Source organism: Poecilia formosa, unplaced genomic scaffold (genome assembly GCF_000485575.1).
Source record: "Poecilia formosa unplaced genomic scaffold, Poecilia_formosa-5.1.2 Scaffold6, whole genome shotgun sequence".
Lineage (NCBI taxonomy): Eukaryota > Metazoa > Chordata > Actinopteri > Cyprinodontiformes > Poeciliidae > Poecilia > Poecilia formosa.
Genome location: NW_006799945.1, coordinates 6,189,579 through 6,209,747, shown reverse-complemented (window position 1 = coordinate 6,209,747; position 20,169 = coordinate 6,189,579). Strand labels below are relative to the sequence as shown.

Here is a 20,169-nt window from a genome sequence, read left to right as displayed (position 1 = left end):
TAAGTGAAGTACAAGACAACAGTCAATTGCATCCTATTGTTCTTGTTCTTTATGCTTACTTAGAATGCTTCTACATTTTTGTAAGTTGAAAAGGGTTGCAAATATAATGGAGCCGCATGTAACCATAATGAATAAAAAAAAAAATGTCACGATGGCATGTCTTAACACCTCCGGGGCTGCATGGTGTCTGCTTCAATTAGACCACATTTTTTTAGACAGTCGGTGAATATTCCCTCGGAGTCTGACAGTGGCAAGATAAGACCATCATACTGAGTGTCACTGCAGGTGCACTTAGTTGATCCTGATGATGGAGCCCAGATTAAAACACCCTGTGAGAGCATGACAGACATTCAGAGTGGAGGTATAGAAGTACAGATGGAAGAGAGGCACATTTTGATGGAAGAATATCCCTAATTAATGAGGTGAATGGTGGAATTGGCTCAGGTCTCTGACAACATGCTCCTGGGTGGCTCATAAATGACATCAGAAAATGATTTAAAAAGCAAGCCTGTCAGTGACTTAAACAACTTACAATACTTTGATTCCCGTTTCTGTGTGCTCTCCTGTAGAACTATCAAAGTGTTCACAGTCAAATGCAACGGGAACTCAAGTGCCGCCCTGGCAGATCCTGACATGTGTCTGCATGTGGTAAAAATCACATTTGTATCAGTACCGTTCCTAGAAATGTAATACCACCAACTATGTATTCCACTTAAAGCTGGTAAAATGTATAACAAAAATTAAAAAAATATAATACTTATTATTCTAGTTTCATCTACAAATGTGATACCGTTGTGATAAATCACTGACTTTATTCAGACGATACAATATGAAGACGTTGGTACTCAAGATATTAAAAACATAATTTTTACCTGGATACTTTTTCTTTGTTTTAAACAAGTTGCCATCTCAGTTGCCAAATTAGGAAAACAATAACAGCAGTGCTTCATAACGACTCCAGATCTTCACCAAATAGAGATAGTATTCTAACCACTGACAGGCAAATTGTAACACTGATTATCTCTTTATTGTGGCACCTATTAGGGAGATAAGATCATGAAATATTGTCTTTAGTTTTACTTTATTATGACACTTAGATATTTCAGATCACGTTCATATTTTGTACACCTAAAAATTACTCCACTTAAATTGAAGCCCACTCTGGGTATATGTCAGAAATCCCCCAAACCATCAAGTCAACTTTTGAACAGTCTGGTCAAAGTCTGGAATCGAATCCAATTCAGATGCTGTGACATGGAGTAAACTGCCTTCTCATCCTCAAAATCCCTCCTTTGTGACTGAATTAAAACAATTGCACAGTGATGTAAAAAATAAATAAATACTTAATTGCAGCTGCCACCAGGCACAAACAGGTGTAGGATTCAGGGAGCAACATTTTTTTGACACAAGGACAGTATTCTGCACCCAAATAAAGGGGAGAAAAGGTTTTGTTTTCAATCAAAACCTATAGGTTTTGATTATAGGTTTTGTTTTCAATCAGGCTTTTTTTTTTTGTTCAATTAAAATTTGTTTTATCATCTAAAACTTTTAAGACAAAAAAGTGAATACAAAAGAGAGTAAATACCTTTTTCACAGCCCTCTATATATAGGCAGACACATTTTGACCTCAAAGGGGATGTGCTAAATGCAGAAAAACGGACCAGCTTGAATACATAAGCATGTATGTATTCAAGCATATTGGGCCAAATATGACTAATTGCTGCTTTCTGGGATGTTCATTGTCTTCATTGGTGATTATACATAGTAATAAACAAATAATTTGAACATGCAGATACACAGTCAGTCGCCATTTACTGACCGTTTAATAGTGGGGATGTTTGTAATGTGGTTATAATGTTATGCCTTATCACTATCAATGACAAAACAACAAAACTAAAAAGCCTCCAGTATTTTTTTTTAATTCTGTTTCACACACCATTTCCATTTCCCTCAAGAAATGAGGCATTTTATTCCCTGGGTTTTTTTTTTCTTGAAAATAAGTAATTGTGGAAAAGTACAGTCACTGAACTAGATCCATTTTTTTTTAACAATTTACAATCTAAACTTGTAGTGTGAGAATGAATACGAACTCAGTTGACAGGTTTAAAAATCTAAGGAATAACAAATCTGGATAAATATATGTAAAGCTGTATGTTGGCACTGCAATTTCACTTGTAGATGAGCACAAGTCCCCAATCCCACACAGCTTAGAGGGCAAGGAGAATCAATCTCACATACATCTGTACGCCACGTGCATTTGTGAAGCTTAAAACCAAATTATTTTTTACACAGTTTTAAGTCAGAAAGATGGTGACTCAACTCTGCTGTAATTTCTGTAGTTGCAGCTCGTGGATGATTTTAGGATAATTTACGTCATCATTTAAGAGTAGCAGGAGGACTACATATCAAAGAAATGCCACTTAAAGCAAAAAAATTCTTACATTTTCATGAATTTTCTTTGAGCATGTAGTGTTTAGTCAAATTTGATGGTGTAATCAAGCTGCAATTATTGAGGCATGCAGTGTAATGAGATGTGAACCTTTAAAATTTGTACGCGTTTAAAATTACTTTTTGTTTTTTTTTAAATGTCATAAATAAGATGACTGGCTATTTAGGAGCAAGTTGCGTGCTTCATATTTTCGCCTCCCTTTGAATGATGCAATACTTCAAAAAAGAGGAAAGTCTAAAAATGTTTGTGCTTTAATTCATCACAGTTTGAGGAAGCCATTTTCAAAACCATGTTTTGTACATGTTTCAGTGGAAACAAGAGAATAAAAATGTGTTGTGGTCCCTTTCCACCTGTAAGAAAAAATGTTCTCACTAATAGTTAAATAAATAACAATTTAATACAATTTAAATGCAAATTAATGGTCAACTCAACAATGCCTACTTATTATTCAATGAGGACATGAGGATGCTGGTGTCTTCAATCAATCAATCCAATTTTATTTGTATAGCACATTTCAGCAGCAAGGCATTTCAAAGTGCTTTACATAATTAAAATAAAAACAGCATGTGACATTGAATAAACAGTGAGAAAGAGATTTTGGAAAAGATTAAAAAAGATAAAAATATTAAAACCTGCACCCCTTTTAGGACTTCAGTTAAACGTCGTTTAACTGGGGCTCTAACCCTCTGGGACCCTTCAAGACAATTAAGGGGTTAATCAGCAGATTGTGGTGCATAGGTTTACATTTGAAGTCCATCAGAATGACAGACAGTTTATATATGTTTTAGTTTCTATTAAAGGGACAATAGTCAGGACCATGCAGTGTTGCAGTTGCCTATTTTATTCAATGTGTTTTTTCTTTTTTAGCCTAGTTGAATATGGTGCATACCTATGTTGAATTTGCATCGTTTTAAATCTAAAAATCTGTTCTTCATGGTCAGCAGCTCACAGTTATTAGATTTATGGGGAGCAATTACTTTTTAACATAAGGCCATGTTGATCTATGACCTTCATGGATAAAATTATGATTTATTATCTTCCTGGTGAAGTATTTTCATTTTATTTAGATATATGTATGTGATTATCCAATGCATGTAAAAGTCATAAGATGAAAGATGTAAGGAGGCAAATACTTTATCACATAACTGTAAATTGTTGCACAATCATTTAATCCACTCTTGTTAAGGTGGAGATTAAAACGGCAAAAAGTTTTGCACTGATTTTATTTCATATGTTTCTGTCTTGTTATACAGTAAATATATTTATTTGTATAAATCAACTGAATCCCAGTTCAGTGTAGAGCCAGAATGCAATTAATGAGCTTTAAGCCCTTCTCCACTACTTTTGATGATAGACCAATACATTTCTAACATCAAATAATCTCTTCCAAAATAATTCACTTTAATGTTACTATACTTAAGATGTAAAAGTTGGATGTTTGATTGCATAGACATTTAGCAGACACTGTGCATGTTTTTTTCTTTTCTTTTCTGACTAAAACTATGCTGAGACACAAAATAGAAAAAAAAAATAAAATAAAAAAAATGATTAGATGTTGGTTGTAAGGGGCACACCAAAACAATAAAATAAACTAAAAAAACAATAAAATAAAGCAAAAAATCTACCATTAAAACTCCAGTAAGTAATTTTACAAAAATGTTTTTTTTTTTTTTTTTTTTACATACAAGTTAAAACTGTCACCATGTTGTGCATAGGAGAGATAATCAGTGAAAAAAATAAATAAATAAAAAAATCAAGCTCCTCCCAGGGCTACTTATGCATAAGTACCATCACTGGCCGCGTTTACTAGCCTGAGCAGTCAGGACTGACTCTGCTGTGTGACCTTGCTGTAGTGGAGCAGAGAGCAAGGGGAAAGGTGCGAGCAGGCGTACATGAGCTTGATTGACAGAGCTGAGACCCCTTGCCTGGCTCTGATTGGTTGCTTCTGACTGAACGGTGCATTTCTGCAGATGACAGCAGGAGCTCTGGGAGGACGCAGTGGAGCTTTTCACAGATGGTAACAGTACTTACAAATATGTAAAATCATATTATTTTTTTTCAAAAAGTTACATATAGCAGCTTTAAAAAAAAAAAAAAAAAAAAACTTTACACAAAATACCAATGTATTCCTTGTTAAACAGATAGGATTCCCAGCCTCTTTACCCTTTATCCTGATTGATGTGGTCACTCATTTTTTTTCTGTTGTCTCTTCAAGAAACATCTTTCAGACATGCTGTTCCATCCCTGTCCTACTTTCATTCTTGCCTTACCTGCTACATCTGATCTTTCCCTTTTCCTCACATGTTTTTCTTTGCTCTGCAGCCTCTGCAGTACGTGCATCCTTACTTACTACATAGAAGTGACAAAGAAGTAAATAGCATAAAAAGGAAAAATAACGAGAAAGAAATACAAGCATGTTCCTGTAATTAGAGAAAATTTAAATATCTACAGTAATTATTGTTCTTCCAGGCTGGTGCAGATTTCTTCTAACTTTTAATATTTTTTTTCTTATCGTTTTAATTGCCATTGCTTGTCCTTTCTTGATGTCAGTTGAAATATCAGGGTTTTTTTTTGTTCCTGCCTAAAAAAGCCTTTAAATCAATAGAACTATTTTTAGGCTAAACATATATTTGAAATACTCCATACATATAGAACTGACAATAAATCATAGTAATAATATGACTGAAATTGCATAGTTTTATAAAAATCAAGAAGTGCTTCACAAAAAAATAATGCAACAGCCAAAAAGCCAGCAATACACAATAAAAAGAAAAATAATTCAAAGGATTATTTCATTTAAAACCATATCTTGACCGTTTTTTTGTTTTGTTTTTTTAATAGATCACAGAGTCCACCAATCAATTCTCTCCAAAGCATAAACAACAGGATACAGGATGAAAATTAATACCAGTGAGTGAAACAAAACTTCCCTGTGCTGTGCACAGACATGATTATGGCAGTATATGTCTCTGTCTGTACATATCTGCAAGCAATATTTCTGTGATGCAAGGCAAATGTCAAATGAATGATAATAGGAACACAGTATCACATTTATTTGAGAGAACCTTTGCCATTGTGTGGTCTGCACACTGAAAAGCTTCTCGGTTAAACAATAAGTGGGAGGCATCGTTTTGAAGTTGGTGAACTGATTAGAAAATTACAGCTTGGTCCAGGCCATGGATCAGCTAACCACTGTTTGATTTTTGAGGGTTGTACGGAGGTAAGAAAAAAAAAAAGAAAAACAAAAAAAGTCTCAGAACAAACAAAGGAGACTTTTTCTTTTTTTTATGAATGCATTTCTATTTTGCTATCAGTACATAGCCAGTGCTCTTTGCCAAGATGTCTTTGTTGCCATGTGCTCCAGCTCTCCAGTTCCAAGTTCATTGCCAGCCAGGCTGTTTGATCCTGTTTTTCATTTTTTCTCTCTCTCTGTTTCTGATTTTGCCTCAGTCTGCTCCATTTGCTTTTTCTCTTGCCTGTGGGATGTAGTACAAAGCCAAATTAATAGGTTAGGAATGTGTGATGAGACTAAAGCTAGGGTTTTCGTAGTAACAAAGGTTGGTCTCTTTTTCCATTTAAATCATCACAGCTACCTATGCTAAGCACAAATTCATCACAATATTACTGCATTCAGAATTTAAAATTAAATTGGCTTAACAAATTGTTATTTCCTGATTAACTTCTCAAATAGGAAATAATCAACTTAGGGTAAACCTAATGCAAGTCATTCAGGCACGCATCATTAATTCATTTACCATTTCTGTTTTGTAAAATTTGTAGTGCTGTCAATATTAATGTTTTAATGTATGCAATTAATCTAAAACGTTGAATGCATTACTATTTCAGATTAATCGCATTATTTTGACCTTAAAAAGTCTCCCTCCTGTGGAGGTTACTGAGTTCAAAGCATATCTTTACCAGCTTCTCCCTACATGACTGTAAAACAATGTCCACTAGTGCCAAAAAATAATTTAAAACAAAAAAAACAAACAACAAAAAAAACATTGCAATGGACAACAAAGGCAATATATTAAATCCAATTTATTGCAACAGTGAATTATCTTCTTACTATTAATACTAATAGTAATACTAATATATTTTATTTATAATGTTATTTACATCTTAAAATCTCAAAGGGCTTCTTTTAAACCTTGGAAATGAAAACCTGGAAAACTGAGCTATTTGGTTTGAAACAATAAAACATTTTCTTAAACATTTTATGGAAACGTTTCATGAACATGTTTAAGAAAATCTGTAGTGGGACCTGACCTCCCACTACAGATACTTAAATAAATGCTTTTTTTTTTCATTTGAAGCTTAAACAATTTATCATAGTGATTAATCACAAGGCCTGATTAAATGTTTCAATCAACTGGACACTAAAAATGACTAAAATAACAATTAAACTTAACAGATTTATAGTTGGTATGATGAAAACTAAATTGAATGGCACATTACTGTCATGCAGTGTGAAACCTAAAGGCAATCCAGCATCTTTGATAAATTATTTTTTTTTTCCATTTTTCTAACCTTGGACTTCCAACTAAAGGATATTTGTAGGGAAAGCTGGATAGCATGTCATGTTTGACTCACGGAAATATTCAGATAAAATCTGACATTGCCTCTTTTTTTTTAAGGCTGTCATCCATGTAATTGAATTAATAAGAAGGTCAAAACACTTTTTTGCAGACAAACATAATGGTCCTGACCTCCCACTGTAGATTCCTAAATATCATAAAGACATAATCACTTCTGTGCCTATCTCTCATCTATGGAGCGTAATGCCATTTATCTACTCCTATCTTACTTGATGGGTCATTAAAGTGGTCTTGGAGCTATGAAGTAAAGCACTGAATCATGCCACATGTTCCATCTGCTGACATGCTCTATTTAGGCCAGAAGGGCTCAAGTCCATTTGGTGGCCACGTATCTTTCCTTACAACAATTGAAGTGACCGGACCATGAGAGTTTCTCAGTGACAATAAATTGATATCAAAGAGAAGGAAAATGAAAGTAGAGATGAGCACAGTGAAGGTGGTGTGAGCAAAGTGAAAACAAATAAATACTACATTTGTTGTGAGGCTAAGTATCTCACACGTCTCTCTCGGTGTAAACGCTCGCTACAGTTTCAGAAATAACAGCTGTCTGAGACTTTCACCAAAAGCAGTTATGGAGCAGGACCAGAAGCGAGATCGGGATATGATCTGGAAGTAAAAATGAGTCCTGCTTTACCTGGGTACTGTCTTTTATGAACATAATATTTATGCTGTTCTTACATAAGATACTTCTAATAATCTCCTACAAAGGTGCTTAAACAACTGCATGTTAAATCCGTAAAAAAAATAAATAAATAGAAAGTCATTCTAGTTGTGACGTTCTATATTTTATTGTTTTTTGAATGAGTGTTTTCGTTTTAGTTTCAATATTCCATTTTTCAATAAATGTCAATCCATTCAGAAACTGACATGGATCATTTCAAGGCAGTAGTTAAAATTCGTATTTCACCTTTGCATTTCTGACTTTTAACACAGTCTTGCACATCTTGTTTTAATGTAAAGTTTAATATATATTTTTCATGTGCTGCTCACATAGGGTGAGGCTATTTTTTTGGATAATGAATAAAATCATTGTTTGAAAACTGCTTTTTGCATTTACCCAGGGTACATCCCTTTAATATTAAAATTAGTCCGATAATCTGAAACATTTAAGTTTAATTTAAGAAAGAATAATTAAAATATAGTTGTAAAGAAGCAAATAGTTGTTTTACTCAAATGTATTAGATTTTCCATTTTAGATTTTAAAAAAATAAAAAAATAAAACTTCACTTAACTCTGACTGAGTTAAGAAAACCCTTGTATTTTTTAAATTGAATTGAACTCTGCTCAGAAATACCAGGTGCTACCAATGTGGTTATGCTTTGAGCCACAGCTCACAAATAAAAAGAAGTATTTTGCTTGTTGTTTCACACTTCAAAGAAAAAAAAATGCAATATATTATCTATTGCATACATAATATAATAGAAAATAGAAAAAAACAAAATATCCATCAGTGGAAACTTCAATCATTGCTTAATTTAAGAAGACAATCGGTGTCACAAGTTGTCTGGTCACTTACAAATAAAACATCTGTGGAATGATAGAGGAAGTAGTATCTCTGCCAGAGTTTAAGTTTGTAGGGTGTCAAAAAAAATTCTAAATGAATTGATGTACCTTTTACAGACAATTTAAACGAAAGCGATAAACTCGTAACCGGGTCAGGTCAAGTATTCAGCTTGTGTTACAATAGTGATTTAGCATGGCTCAAATAGAACCACATTTGTGATGACTGATTCTCAGCTTGATGTAAATCTTGCTTCATTGCACATAGAAAGCATGTCTAATATACTCAATACTTCCTTGTAAGTTTCCTTCCCTCTCGGTTTACATTTAGACTCGGGGTTTTATCTCTAATGTTTCATTGAATCGCCTCCCTGACTCCTGTCTTTCTGCATGCAGTTTAGTTGTTCTCCTCATCACACATCCATCTGACATGATAGTCCAGAGTACTTTTATCCATAATTTCTCTCTCTCTCGCTCTCTCTGCATTACGTTCGCTTCTTACCAGTCATTGGTAGTACTCTACTAAATGCAGACAAATGACTTGTCACTTGAGGAGGTTGTCAGGATATTTTCAGTAAATTGTTGGCGGCATTGTAAAGTCGTGTGTTTAACAGTCCACTGGAAGAAAGAAATGGTACTTTTAAGACTAATCGAGAGTGCTGAATAGAGTAATAAAAAATGCTGCAGTCAAGACAAGCTCAGGCAGGCAGACATACTGCTGACTGCATGTCAAAAAAAAACAAAAAAAAAACTAAGAGCCCAGTAAATTTGAGGCTACATACCCATTTGTGAGCAAAGCTTGAGATGAGTATGTTGTAAAACACTCTGTTTTTCTTTAAGTTGCCATTTTATGGTGTTATTTTAAAAGCATGAAATGGCCTCGTTACCATGAAACAAAAATTTGACAAAACGTTGAAAAATAAAACTCCTGACAGGCCACCTCCTATCAGTAGTTTTTGCTCCAAATGCCAAGGATTCATTTAAGACATTAACCTTAATGCCAGACTTCATTCAAATCAATAAAGTATTGAGTATACATATTATGTTAAAGTATACGTACACTGTTACGCCCCCAAGGTCTAGGGGTCCAGGGGCAGTAACATAAAATGTGTCCGGAGTGACAGTGTAAAGTAAAAATGATTTATTACAAAATAAAGTTTCACAAAACAATACAATTTAACCCAATTAATGCAAAACAAAAAGAATTAAACTCAAGAATGCCAAGTGCAAATTAAAATTACAAAAGTCCAAACTTTTGAATTGACTTATTCAAAATAAACTCAAAATAAACCACAAAAGGAAAACAATGCAAAGAAAAACACACATACAAAGGGGAGGCTGCAGGAAGCCCACAGCCTCCCAAACACAGGCTTCTAACTCATACTTAACTGGAGCAAAATCAAAGTAACTAAACTGAACAAACAAAGACCAAGCTAACTTAAAGCAGTTGCAACTACCAAAAAAAAAAAAGAGGAGGCAGCTTCACAGAACCTCTTCAAAATAGCTGCCCCACTAGATTCAGGAGCCTTTTATAGGGTGCAGGTGGGCCTCATCAACGTCTGATTGGCTTGACAATCCTCTGCTGGTCCAATGGTGTAGCTGCTTTCCTACAGCCAATCAGGAAGGTGTGCTCTCACAGCTGAACCTGCATAACAAAAGGGAGCCTGCACAGCCTCAAGAGGCCAGGGGCCGTAACAACACATTATGATATAGTAGCATTGTGTTTGCAAAACACTTCTCTGTTTACTTGAAACACTAATAGCTTTATTGTTTTTTTTTTTTTCTGACAATAAGCTGATGATAGTTATTAGGCCTTTATAAAGCTAATATTAGCATGTTCACTCTATGTTTTTACACAAGACATTGATATTTCGACTTGCTACATATTTTAATTAACTGGCAGCTAGTCAAGCAGGTTAAAAAAAAGAAATAAATAAGGAGTTCTTTGACAGAGCTACAACCAGTCCTGGAAGCCACGTTTTCTCAATGGTTCCCATACTGATCATTTCAAATAAATCAGTGTTTGGGACTCCCAAGTTGATAGCTAGAATTAGTTTGGGCCATTTATATTTAAACAGGTTAAGTTGTAGAAAATGTAAAAAACTTTTCATAAAACAAAAAATAATACAGCACATGTAAAATATTTATATGGATATAAAAATGACTAATTATGAGTGAGTAAATAATGAAATCAGATCAGAAAAATTTGTGGTTTGACTGCTGGAGGGAGTGGTAATTTGTAAAAACACAGACAACAAAATAGCGCAAAATTAGTGATATGTATTAAATGATATTTACAATACATACAGAGAAGTTCTTTAAATAGTTCATGAAATCCCCTAGATGTTTTATTCCCCCTTTATCCAAGGCAATATTTAACAGGTTCAGCTCCTTGATGGAGGAGAGAGGAATGATGGCAAATACCCAATTCAGATTGGTTCAGTCCAGCGTGAGGATGGAAGTGTGGCTGTGGGCTTGAATGCCTCCTACCAGATTGGAAGGAGTTGACAGGATGTGACGTTTCTCGTGAGTCGATGTTTGGTTAGCTCACCAGTCTGGTCCACTGGGCAACAGACAATCAGAATCCAGGATCTGGAACAGGATCTGAAACAGAAACCTGGCCTGTATAAAACAAGCCTGATAATCAACCCTGGGTCAATATCAAAAATAATTTTATCAATCTATAAATATTCACGTCTCTACTTTCTTATCATCACTATAGTAAATAAGTTTATATAGAGATAATTAAACTCTTGCAAGTACTCAGTATTCATTTTTTAAATTTCTCAATATTTCATGTAAATTACTTTGCATGAAAGGTTGCTAGGCGATCTACACAAACTTCTGACGGTAACTGAAGGTTGGTTGTTTTGGACATAGTGCAGAGAGTGAGCGATCATACGAGTCACGGTTGAAGGGAGATAACTAAGGAATGGGCCAATTAAGGTCCAGACAATCAATTAGCTAGCGCTTGGTTGATGAGGGAACAAGGTGGGTGTTTTGATGAGTAAATTGTATTTATTGAGCGTGATGTTTATGTTTCGACATGAAATGGTGTTAATATTTGATTAAGTGTCGAACAGTTGAAACAGTTGGAATACGTTTTAGTTCATATGTTATAGTTAATTAAATACATGTATTGTAAATTTAATGATATTACATAAAGTAAGGTTCATAGGTTATGGTAAAAGGTTAAAACCACGAAGAGTTACTAATGATATTTTATTTGTATGTTTGTAGCTCTTACGGTGTGTTCATGTACAAAGGCTTTTGAATAAAGAAACGTGAACCATCAGTTAGAGAGACCGTCTTTTCAACCGGGACGCTACATTTCATTTTAGCATACAATAGAAAGTGTTTTACCATTGAAAGTATTTTCAGTTTAAATGCATCAAGGTAACAAAACATACTCATTTCAAGTTAGTTTACACTGACGGAGCCCAAACAATAACCAGGAGGCTAGCGCTAGCATGCTAGCTCACAAACAAACAAACAAACACTCACCAGTTCCCACTTGTCAAACCGTGTGATCAATTGAAGGTTTTGTTCCACGATCACACTTCTAAATGTTGAGAGGCATATCAATGAGAGACAGCAATACGAACATTTGCTAGAGGCTTACAAACGCCTAGAAGCCTACCTGCGGCAGCGACGGACAGCGTCTCCCATATAGCCCGGTGAGCAGGTGCCATAAAAGCAGCTGACTCTTTGCACGTCAGCGTCCGTGTATGGGGATAAGCGGCTTGGTCGCTTCTGGTCTATTGAAAATGGCATTTTACACTAGGTGCTTGCAGGGCTTGCCTAAGGTAACAGTTAATGATGTACCTCGATCCAAAGCCCCAACAAGTAAGCTGGAGAAAGGTTTTAAGATGTACGGCTCGTTATACATTCACAAACACGATGGTGAGTTTTACTTTCTTTAAACTTTGTGGCTAACATTAACTTTAGCTTATGCTAGTGGATAATATTCTTGCACATTTTCATTATCAAAAATTGCTATTTAAATATCTAAACATTTTAATTCATTCTAACGGACAATGTTTTACCTTATTTTGTGTTTATTTTATTTTATTTTTTTGTTGTCGTTAGTGTCAAACAGAGACCAAGTAAAGGGGGAGAAGTGAAGGATGCAAACTTTGTTGTGCGCCGTTAGCTTTAACTTGTCGCGAGGAATATTTACAAGCCACCGTATTCTTAATTCAGGATTGTTTGGAAATCCATGAAAACTTAAAAGTCCATTTTATTTGGAAGACAACAATGTTCATGATAATGCTTTATTTGCTTCTGAAATACATCTTTGTCTTTTCTAGCTGTCATGGTAACTCCAAGTAGAAGCAAGAAAGCCGGATTTCGGCAAATGATTTCACATAAAAACAACCACCAAACAGACATATTTTATAAGAAAATCTAAACAATTAGACAAGGATCCAATCTATTTAATGTATACCCATACATCTATCTTCCTCTTTTTTTCTTGATTGATTGGTTGATTGAGCAGCATCTCTACATTTGGCCTACAAAGAACTTAGTTTGTGCTTGCACAGTTGTTTCTTTGTTGTTGTTTTTTTTCGCTGTAAGGCAGAAAGGAAACAATCCTCCATTTCATCTTTCCTAAGACTGATTAAAAAAAAAAAAAAAATCTTTTTGGGCGATTAAAACCCAGCTAAAAGAATTGGAAAAATCTTCTTAAAAAGCAGCTTGGAATAACTCCAGCATCTGCACTTGTGTATTTTTATTGTATATTTTTTCATTTCCATTTGTTTGTGGGGTTCCTTTTCTTTTCATAGAGTGGGTTTACCTATTTATTTAATAAACACAGCTCCAATTTTAATTAGAGCAGGCTTTTAGGATTAAGTTATAGAGATTATGATGCCCTTTGGATGTTTCCTATCCAGTGGAGATTTTAATGCACTTTAAGGTCAGACACTTGCCATAATTAATCTCACCATTCACACACTTAAAAAAAAAACATTCCTTAATATCTCAAAATATGAGATATAAAATCATATAAGCAATTCGGATTCATTCACTTTTTGTTCCATCAATAATTAGTGAATTACGTGAATTATTAATGAATTTTCCACTACCTTTAAATAACTGAAATGAAACTGTAATTTTTCACAAAAACAAAACAACAAAACAGTCTCACTTTCTCAGAGCAGAGGTCTATTTTGACAAAATTACAGTTTTGTACTGTTTTGTAACAATTTGGATGGTTGGTTGGTTATGAGCAAAATAAATTGAATTTTGTTCTATTATGTCACGTCACAAACACTAAGCTTAAGATATTTTACTGAGATTTTATGTGATCGAACAGCAAACATTCATTCATCCATTTTCCTACACCCTGTGTGTGGGTTGGGAGGAGTGCTGGTGCTTATCTCCATCTGTCAAAGGGTGAGAGACGGGGTACAACGTGGACCGGTCACCAGTCCATCACAAGAACAACAAACACTAATTAATAATTGTGAAATGGAAGACAAATAATGTCTAGTTTTCAAAAATGTTCAATTAAAAATCATTGTATTTTTTTCTTAACTGTCACACTGAACGATGTCTGTAATGTCTAATGTGTACTTAAAAAAGTGTTACACACTTTCTTGGGAACTTGGCAACAAACATAAAACTCCACCAAAGAACTTTTGGAGCACTATTTGAAAGTTTCTTTCTGCAAAATACAATATATTTTTACAATGCAATATGTAAAGAAACAGCAGATAAGGGAGCAATTTTGCCTTTGGTTTTTTGATACTCTGCTAAAATGCTAATAAGCTTGTCTGGTTTATTGTTGTAACGGAATAGGCGTGCATAATAGAGAATACTATTGAGATTTTTTGTTTTTTATGAACGCACATCCTGTTAAATAGGGCAGAATGATGGTGATATTACAACAAAAGCAACATCAGTTTTAAGAAGTGATATGAAACAAAGAAAACACAAAATACTGCAAAACATTTTAATAGATATTTTAAAAATGCGAGGTGTAGGTCTTTAGTCTTTTTGTTTAATATTTAATTCAAATCAATGTTTTTGTGTGTGAACATACTAGACAATTTACATGAGAGCAGTTGTTTTTTTCTTTTAACTCATCAGGGAATTTGCACGTTGGAAGGTGAGAAATACTGCTATCGAGAGAAGGGACCTCATCCGAAACCCCGTGCCACTCATGCCTGAGTTCCAGCGCAGCGTACGCTTGCTGGGCCGAAGACCCACCACTCAGCAGTTTATTGATACTATCATTAAGAAATATGGAACCCACATTCTCATCTCAGCCACCCTGGGAGGTAAGAGAGGTTTACTTGTTTGAATTATTCAGGGAAAGGATTAAAAGTATTCCCACAATTACCTAAACATATATATATGTATATATATATATATATATATATTTCTTTTAACAAATAATGGGTGGTTAGCAGGGGATTGACTTTTCTGTTCCAAATTTGCATGTTTTGATGAAAACATTTTGTACAGCTTATCTGGGAAAGCAAAAATAATAGGTGAGTCTTGGAGAATTTTTGAAAACTAAAATAGTAAACGTAAATGCCTACAAATAAACATAAACCCCCCGCCTTATCCCTATTTGATTAGACTGAGTAAATGCGACCTTGCTCTGCTGAATAATTTTTTTCTAACTGTATCATTGTCAGTGAAGCTCATTTAATTAGTTTGAAGGCAATTTATTGCTCCAAGTGTCTGAGAAACCAAACTACAGCAAATCACATGAGAGCATGGAAAATAAGCAGAAATCCTCACCTACAGTCATCCTAAACAGACAATATAATCTGCTTTAAGTGCAAGGTTTACTGTAGCAAAAAAAAAAAAGTATCCCCTTTTTAAATTCTATGGTTTGGTGTTAATTTAAACACATCCAAATCTTGTGCATGTGAATCCAATTTGTCAGTGTACACTTGAGACAAACAATTTTATGACCTGGAGGTCAGATCATATACACATTTAAAAAAATCGTGACTGCAGGTAAATGCATATTTTATAACAGAAAAACAAAACTTTAGTGCATCATACTGCCCTATTATATTAATGCTGTCAATCAATTAAAAAATATAATCGGATTAATCACACTCTGGCATTGTGATTAATCACGATTAATCATTGTGCCTAACCTGATAAGCCTGCAATATACGCAGTTGTGGTTCCTGCAGGAATTGTGCCCTGGGCAAGCTCCTCCTTTTGAGCCCAAAACGCGCTGCTGTGAACTATTAACACATTATATATATATATATATATATATATATATATATATATATATATATATATATATATATATTGGGCAGCATGTTGACTCTTCTCATTCATGATCGTTGTATCTGGCATCTGCCTGCAGTATACAGTTCTATTAGCAACTCTAGCTGTTTTTTTCCCCATGTTCTCAAGCCCCTGTACATATTTTTTTTAGCAATTTTGTTTAAGCCACTTAAAATTGACCTATGAATCATTCTAGTTCACAAAAGGCTGGGACACAAAAGACGGGATAGTGCTGCACCACATTGTATTCTAATACCTCTGACTTTATAACATTTTCAAGGCATTCATATAAACTGAGGCTCAAGGTGTTTTACTTTGTAATTGATATACAAAGAAACATAAAATTAGTAGCTATTTATTATTGTGTTGATAAGTCAGTTCTAACTTAATTTTTATATTATTCATCAATAACCAAAATCATCTGAATGCAATATGCATAAAATGGGGTGATTAAATAAGAGCTCAGTTCCTCCTACTCCTTTTAAAACAGAAAATTTTTGGTAAGTTAATTATTTTGTTCTTGGTTATGCACATGCTTTCTCTTGTCCCATTGGTTACTTGTTTTATTTAATAAATAAAAAATAAAAAAAACAGTTTGAAATTAATTATTAAATACAAATTATAATAGGGTTAGATTAAATTTCTTTGAAGTGCAATGAAGTTCATTGTAATTTAAGGACTAGCAAGTGTATTTATTTACCACTAATCATGAATATGACAATACATAGTGATTTATTTAAATTAATGTATCATGTTTGTAAAATGAAAAAGATTCTAAAAGCATTACATAAACAGAAATGTGTTGAAATGTAATGCATAAACAGAAATAAGTGTTGAAATATAATATACTGTTGTCTTGCTTCATCACTTATCAGTGACCAACCAAATGGTTAATAAGTGAGAAAAAAAATGCAGAAAAAGAATAGCGTTTTCAGTTCCAATTCAGCAACTAACTGTTTCTGAATATGTTAGAGTTTGAGGGAGTTTGTCCCAGAGCCGAGGAGGATAGAAATAAAATGCTGTCCCAAAAGGTCCGGTCCTGGAAACACTTCATCAGCAAGGTTTAGATGGCCTGATGAGACCACATGAATCAAATTTGACAAGAAACTGAGAAATGTATTTCTCTCTACAAACATTTATTGCTTCATAGACCAACAGCAAAATTTTGCCTTTTCATGAAATACACACTTTAGTTTCCAAATCCTACCTGTTCAGGCATGTTGGCAAGTCAGTAGCTGGATCAATGATGAAAACAATAAATTCTTTTGATAGATGGGCATAGTTTTATTTTGGTACAAAAGTTAAGCATCTTAGTTATCCAAGGCTAAATTTAATCTCTTATCTTATCTTGGGCTCTGAGGATGATGCATGAAGGCAGCTAACAGTGATTACTTTGGCAACTGCATTTAAAAGATGTGATTATCAAGATAAACCACTCTCTTTTTTAAGCTGTGCATTGTGTAATTGTATATAGGCTAGACTGTTAGACTGCGTACAATATATCTTAGGTCTAAATTGCAAAATCAATGCCTTTCTGCAAATATTCAGAATACTTCATGCACTGTTTTTCTCACTGTAAAATATATACATATATAAAAATGTATCTTAGATCCTTATTCTTGCTAAAGATGTTTTTTGGGGAGAATGACATATTAGATGTGGTAGAAGACAAGTAGCGTTAATATAGTATACAAAAAACTCCTCAACAATTTAAAAGTAACATCTTCAGGAACGCACTCAAAAAAGAGAGAGGCAAAATATGAAAAGGTAAAATAACTAAAGTAAAATTGTTACTAAGTTTTTTTTTTTTGTTTTGTTTTTTTTTCTTTCTACCATCATATATTTGGAATTAAACACTGACTACATTTTGCTGCTGTCACAATTAACGAAATACTGACTTGTGAAAAAAATATAAATTTATTGATAACAGTCATTTAGGGCAAAATTTAACAATCTGTTTAAAAAGTATTAAGTACTCATTTGCCCCTATTTCAATATGTATCTTTTAACTACTCTCATCAGATCTGGATAAATCATTTGAGTGTCTTTCAGAATGGTCACTTACATCATTGGCATGCCAAGTAAAGTGTTGAAGACACAATGATGTGTTTAATTGTTGCCCACTCATGTGATATTATGACATTGACAACATTGTTTTTACCTATTTTTTTTAGCTAAGAAAGGTATCCCATGTGACTTGTGACGGGAATGTAGCTGTTTGAGTACAACTGATGCTAGTACAGTTCTGAAAACACGCGTACAAAAAAGAATCACTCACAATCTTGATGAAGCTTTTCAATCAGTAAAATGTTACCGATTATTGTGTTCGGATGGACCTTGGTCATTTATAACCAGTGGTTGTATACATTTCTGCAAATAAATAGCACTTAGAATGATCTTCCAATTATGTAAAACTTCACTTGACTCTTCTTAAAGTTAAGTGAACATTTGTTTTTCTTCACTCGGTCTCTGTAGGAAACTCAAAAAATAAAAAATTCAAAGCAAAACATTTCTATGCCTTTAAGTGAAAGACTTATTTTAAATGTATGAGGGGCAGACTTGGAAAAAATGTATTCCTCACAGCTTAAGATGAATGCAAATGTACTCTTCACACTTTTTTTTTAAAAGCTATACCCTCAACCATTTATATAGAGGCTTGGCTGTTGAAGGACTCCATTATTTTAAATGACAAAAACAGAACGGTTCTGATTCAGCTGTAAGTGCACATAATGTACTGCAGATCTTTGTCCTCAATTGCTGTGAGAGACGTTTTAATCATTTATATGTCAAAATGTTTACGTGCATTTCAGGCTCAGAGTTAGGACTAAGTTTAACCTGCTCAGTGTGCATTTTATTACAAAATCTAAATATTATTCTCTCTACACAATGCAAAGTATGCCACATGCACTGTGTGCGCAGACTGCAGTAAAATGTTGCATTTGAAAACACATCCCTTGATGGCTCATTTGAATAGAACTCGCATATGGTCTTTGGAAGATAAAATGTTTCAAAAGGTAAAATTGCTTTAGGAAGTTATGATAATTATCCCCCCAAAGGTCTTCGAAATATACTGTCAGTGCTCAGAAAAAGCAGCAACCTTTTTCTCTTGAAGACCCGTTTCAATGGGGACTTACTTGACATTAATATACTATGAAATCTGCATAGTTAGAAGCTTCGATTTGATATCACACTTACTTTTGTAGTTGTACTTGTGTTTAAATGGGATAAAAATGCCATGACATGTAATGTCAGTAGTTAAAAAAAAATGTCACTAACATTTCTCAACAATCCAATTTGAGATGCTCGTTAATGCTGCAGAAGCTTATACAACTTTCACATCATCAGCTTGTTGAACTAAAATACATACACTGATAGTGCTGTGAAACTCTTTGCCTACTTACAGAGTTCTTCACTTTTCATAATAACATGTAAATGTTTCTAAACATTATGAAATTTTGATCGTTGGACAAAAACAAATCTTTCCAAACCAACTTGGCTCTATCTGAAAATGTAACTGCCCCCTAAACCTAACTGGTTGTAAATCATAAAAAAAAAAAAAAATCCCCTAAGCTTTTGCAAAATCAGTTCTTTGATTTTAAGCGTTTGCAAAATCAGTTATTTTCCCCACTTCACATTAATTTTGTTCTTTTAAGGCCAGACCTTAAAAGAACATAATACATCTAAATCTAAATTGACAAAAAAATTAGACTCAATTGTGTTTTTAATAACTTAAATGCATTTAAGCTGATGGGTGAATGTTTTCTACAGGATTTTCCAGTATAGAACATATTTCTTTCACCCATCAGTTATGACAAGTAGCCCTGATCATGAAGCAACAGAGCAGCTATAGACCATTTTTGCAGCATTTTGGTCCTGCGTTTTTCTTTTAATTGGATCATAAACACTTTTCTTAACTGAAGGAAATGGGGTCTGCAGTGCTTTAGATGTTTGTATGGGTTCTTTGTTACCTTCTCCTGGATGAGTTGTTGATACTGGGGATACTTGGGAATAGTTTTGGTACGCCAGTCACTTTTGGCAAGGTTCATCACTATTTTGTGTTTGCTTCCCATTTCTGTGTGATTTGCTGAGAAAGAGGTTGTTCTCTCTGGCTTTGGATGTTTTGCAGCTGAAAAGATTTTTGCTCATACTTTTGATGATGCATGAACCTGGCAATACACTATTATTTGTACAACTGGTAGCAGCTGATTAGCATCTCAAATACTCAAATAATACCAGAAATATGACCCCAGATCCCAAAGGAGTTGAAAAGGGGCCCCTCCTGGATGCAGGGCAGAGCCAAATAACAGAGAACAGGAAGTTCAAATCAACTATTTCATCAATCATAATAGGAAAAGATTA

General features: G+C 34.1%; 1 protein-coding gene and 1 long non-coding RNA gene across 2 annotated transcripts in view; both read left to right on the top strand.

Annotated features, from left to right (window-relative positions):
• Window positions 1–20,169, top strand: part of brinp1 (bone morphogenetic protein/retinoic acid inducible neural-specific 1) — a 92,676-nt gene that overhangs the window by 19,527 nt on the left and 52,980 nt on the right. Inside the window, exon 2 of the mRNA XM_007569680.2 lies at window positions 14,641–14,831. Within this exon, the coding sequence (XP_007569742.1) occupies window positions 14,641–14,831 (191 nt within the window). The remainder of the gene's footprint in view (window positions 1–14,640; window positions 14,832–20,169) is intronic.
• On the top strand, window positions 11,311–11,842 carry LOC107838374 (uncharacterized). Its single transcript, XR_001664430.1, has 2 exons — window positions 11,311–11,538; window positions 11,788–11,842. It is a non-coding gene; the product is annotated as an uncharacterized LOC107838374 (long non-coding RNA).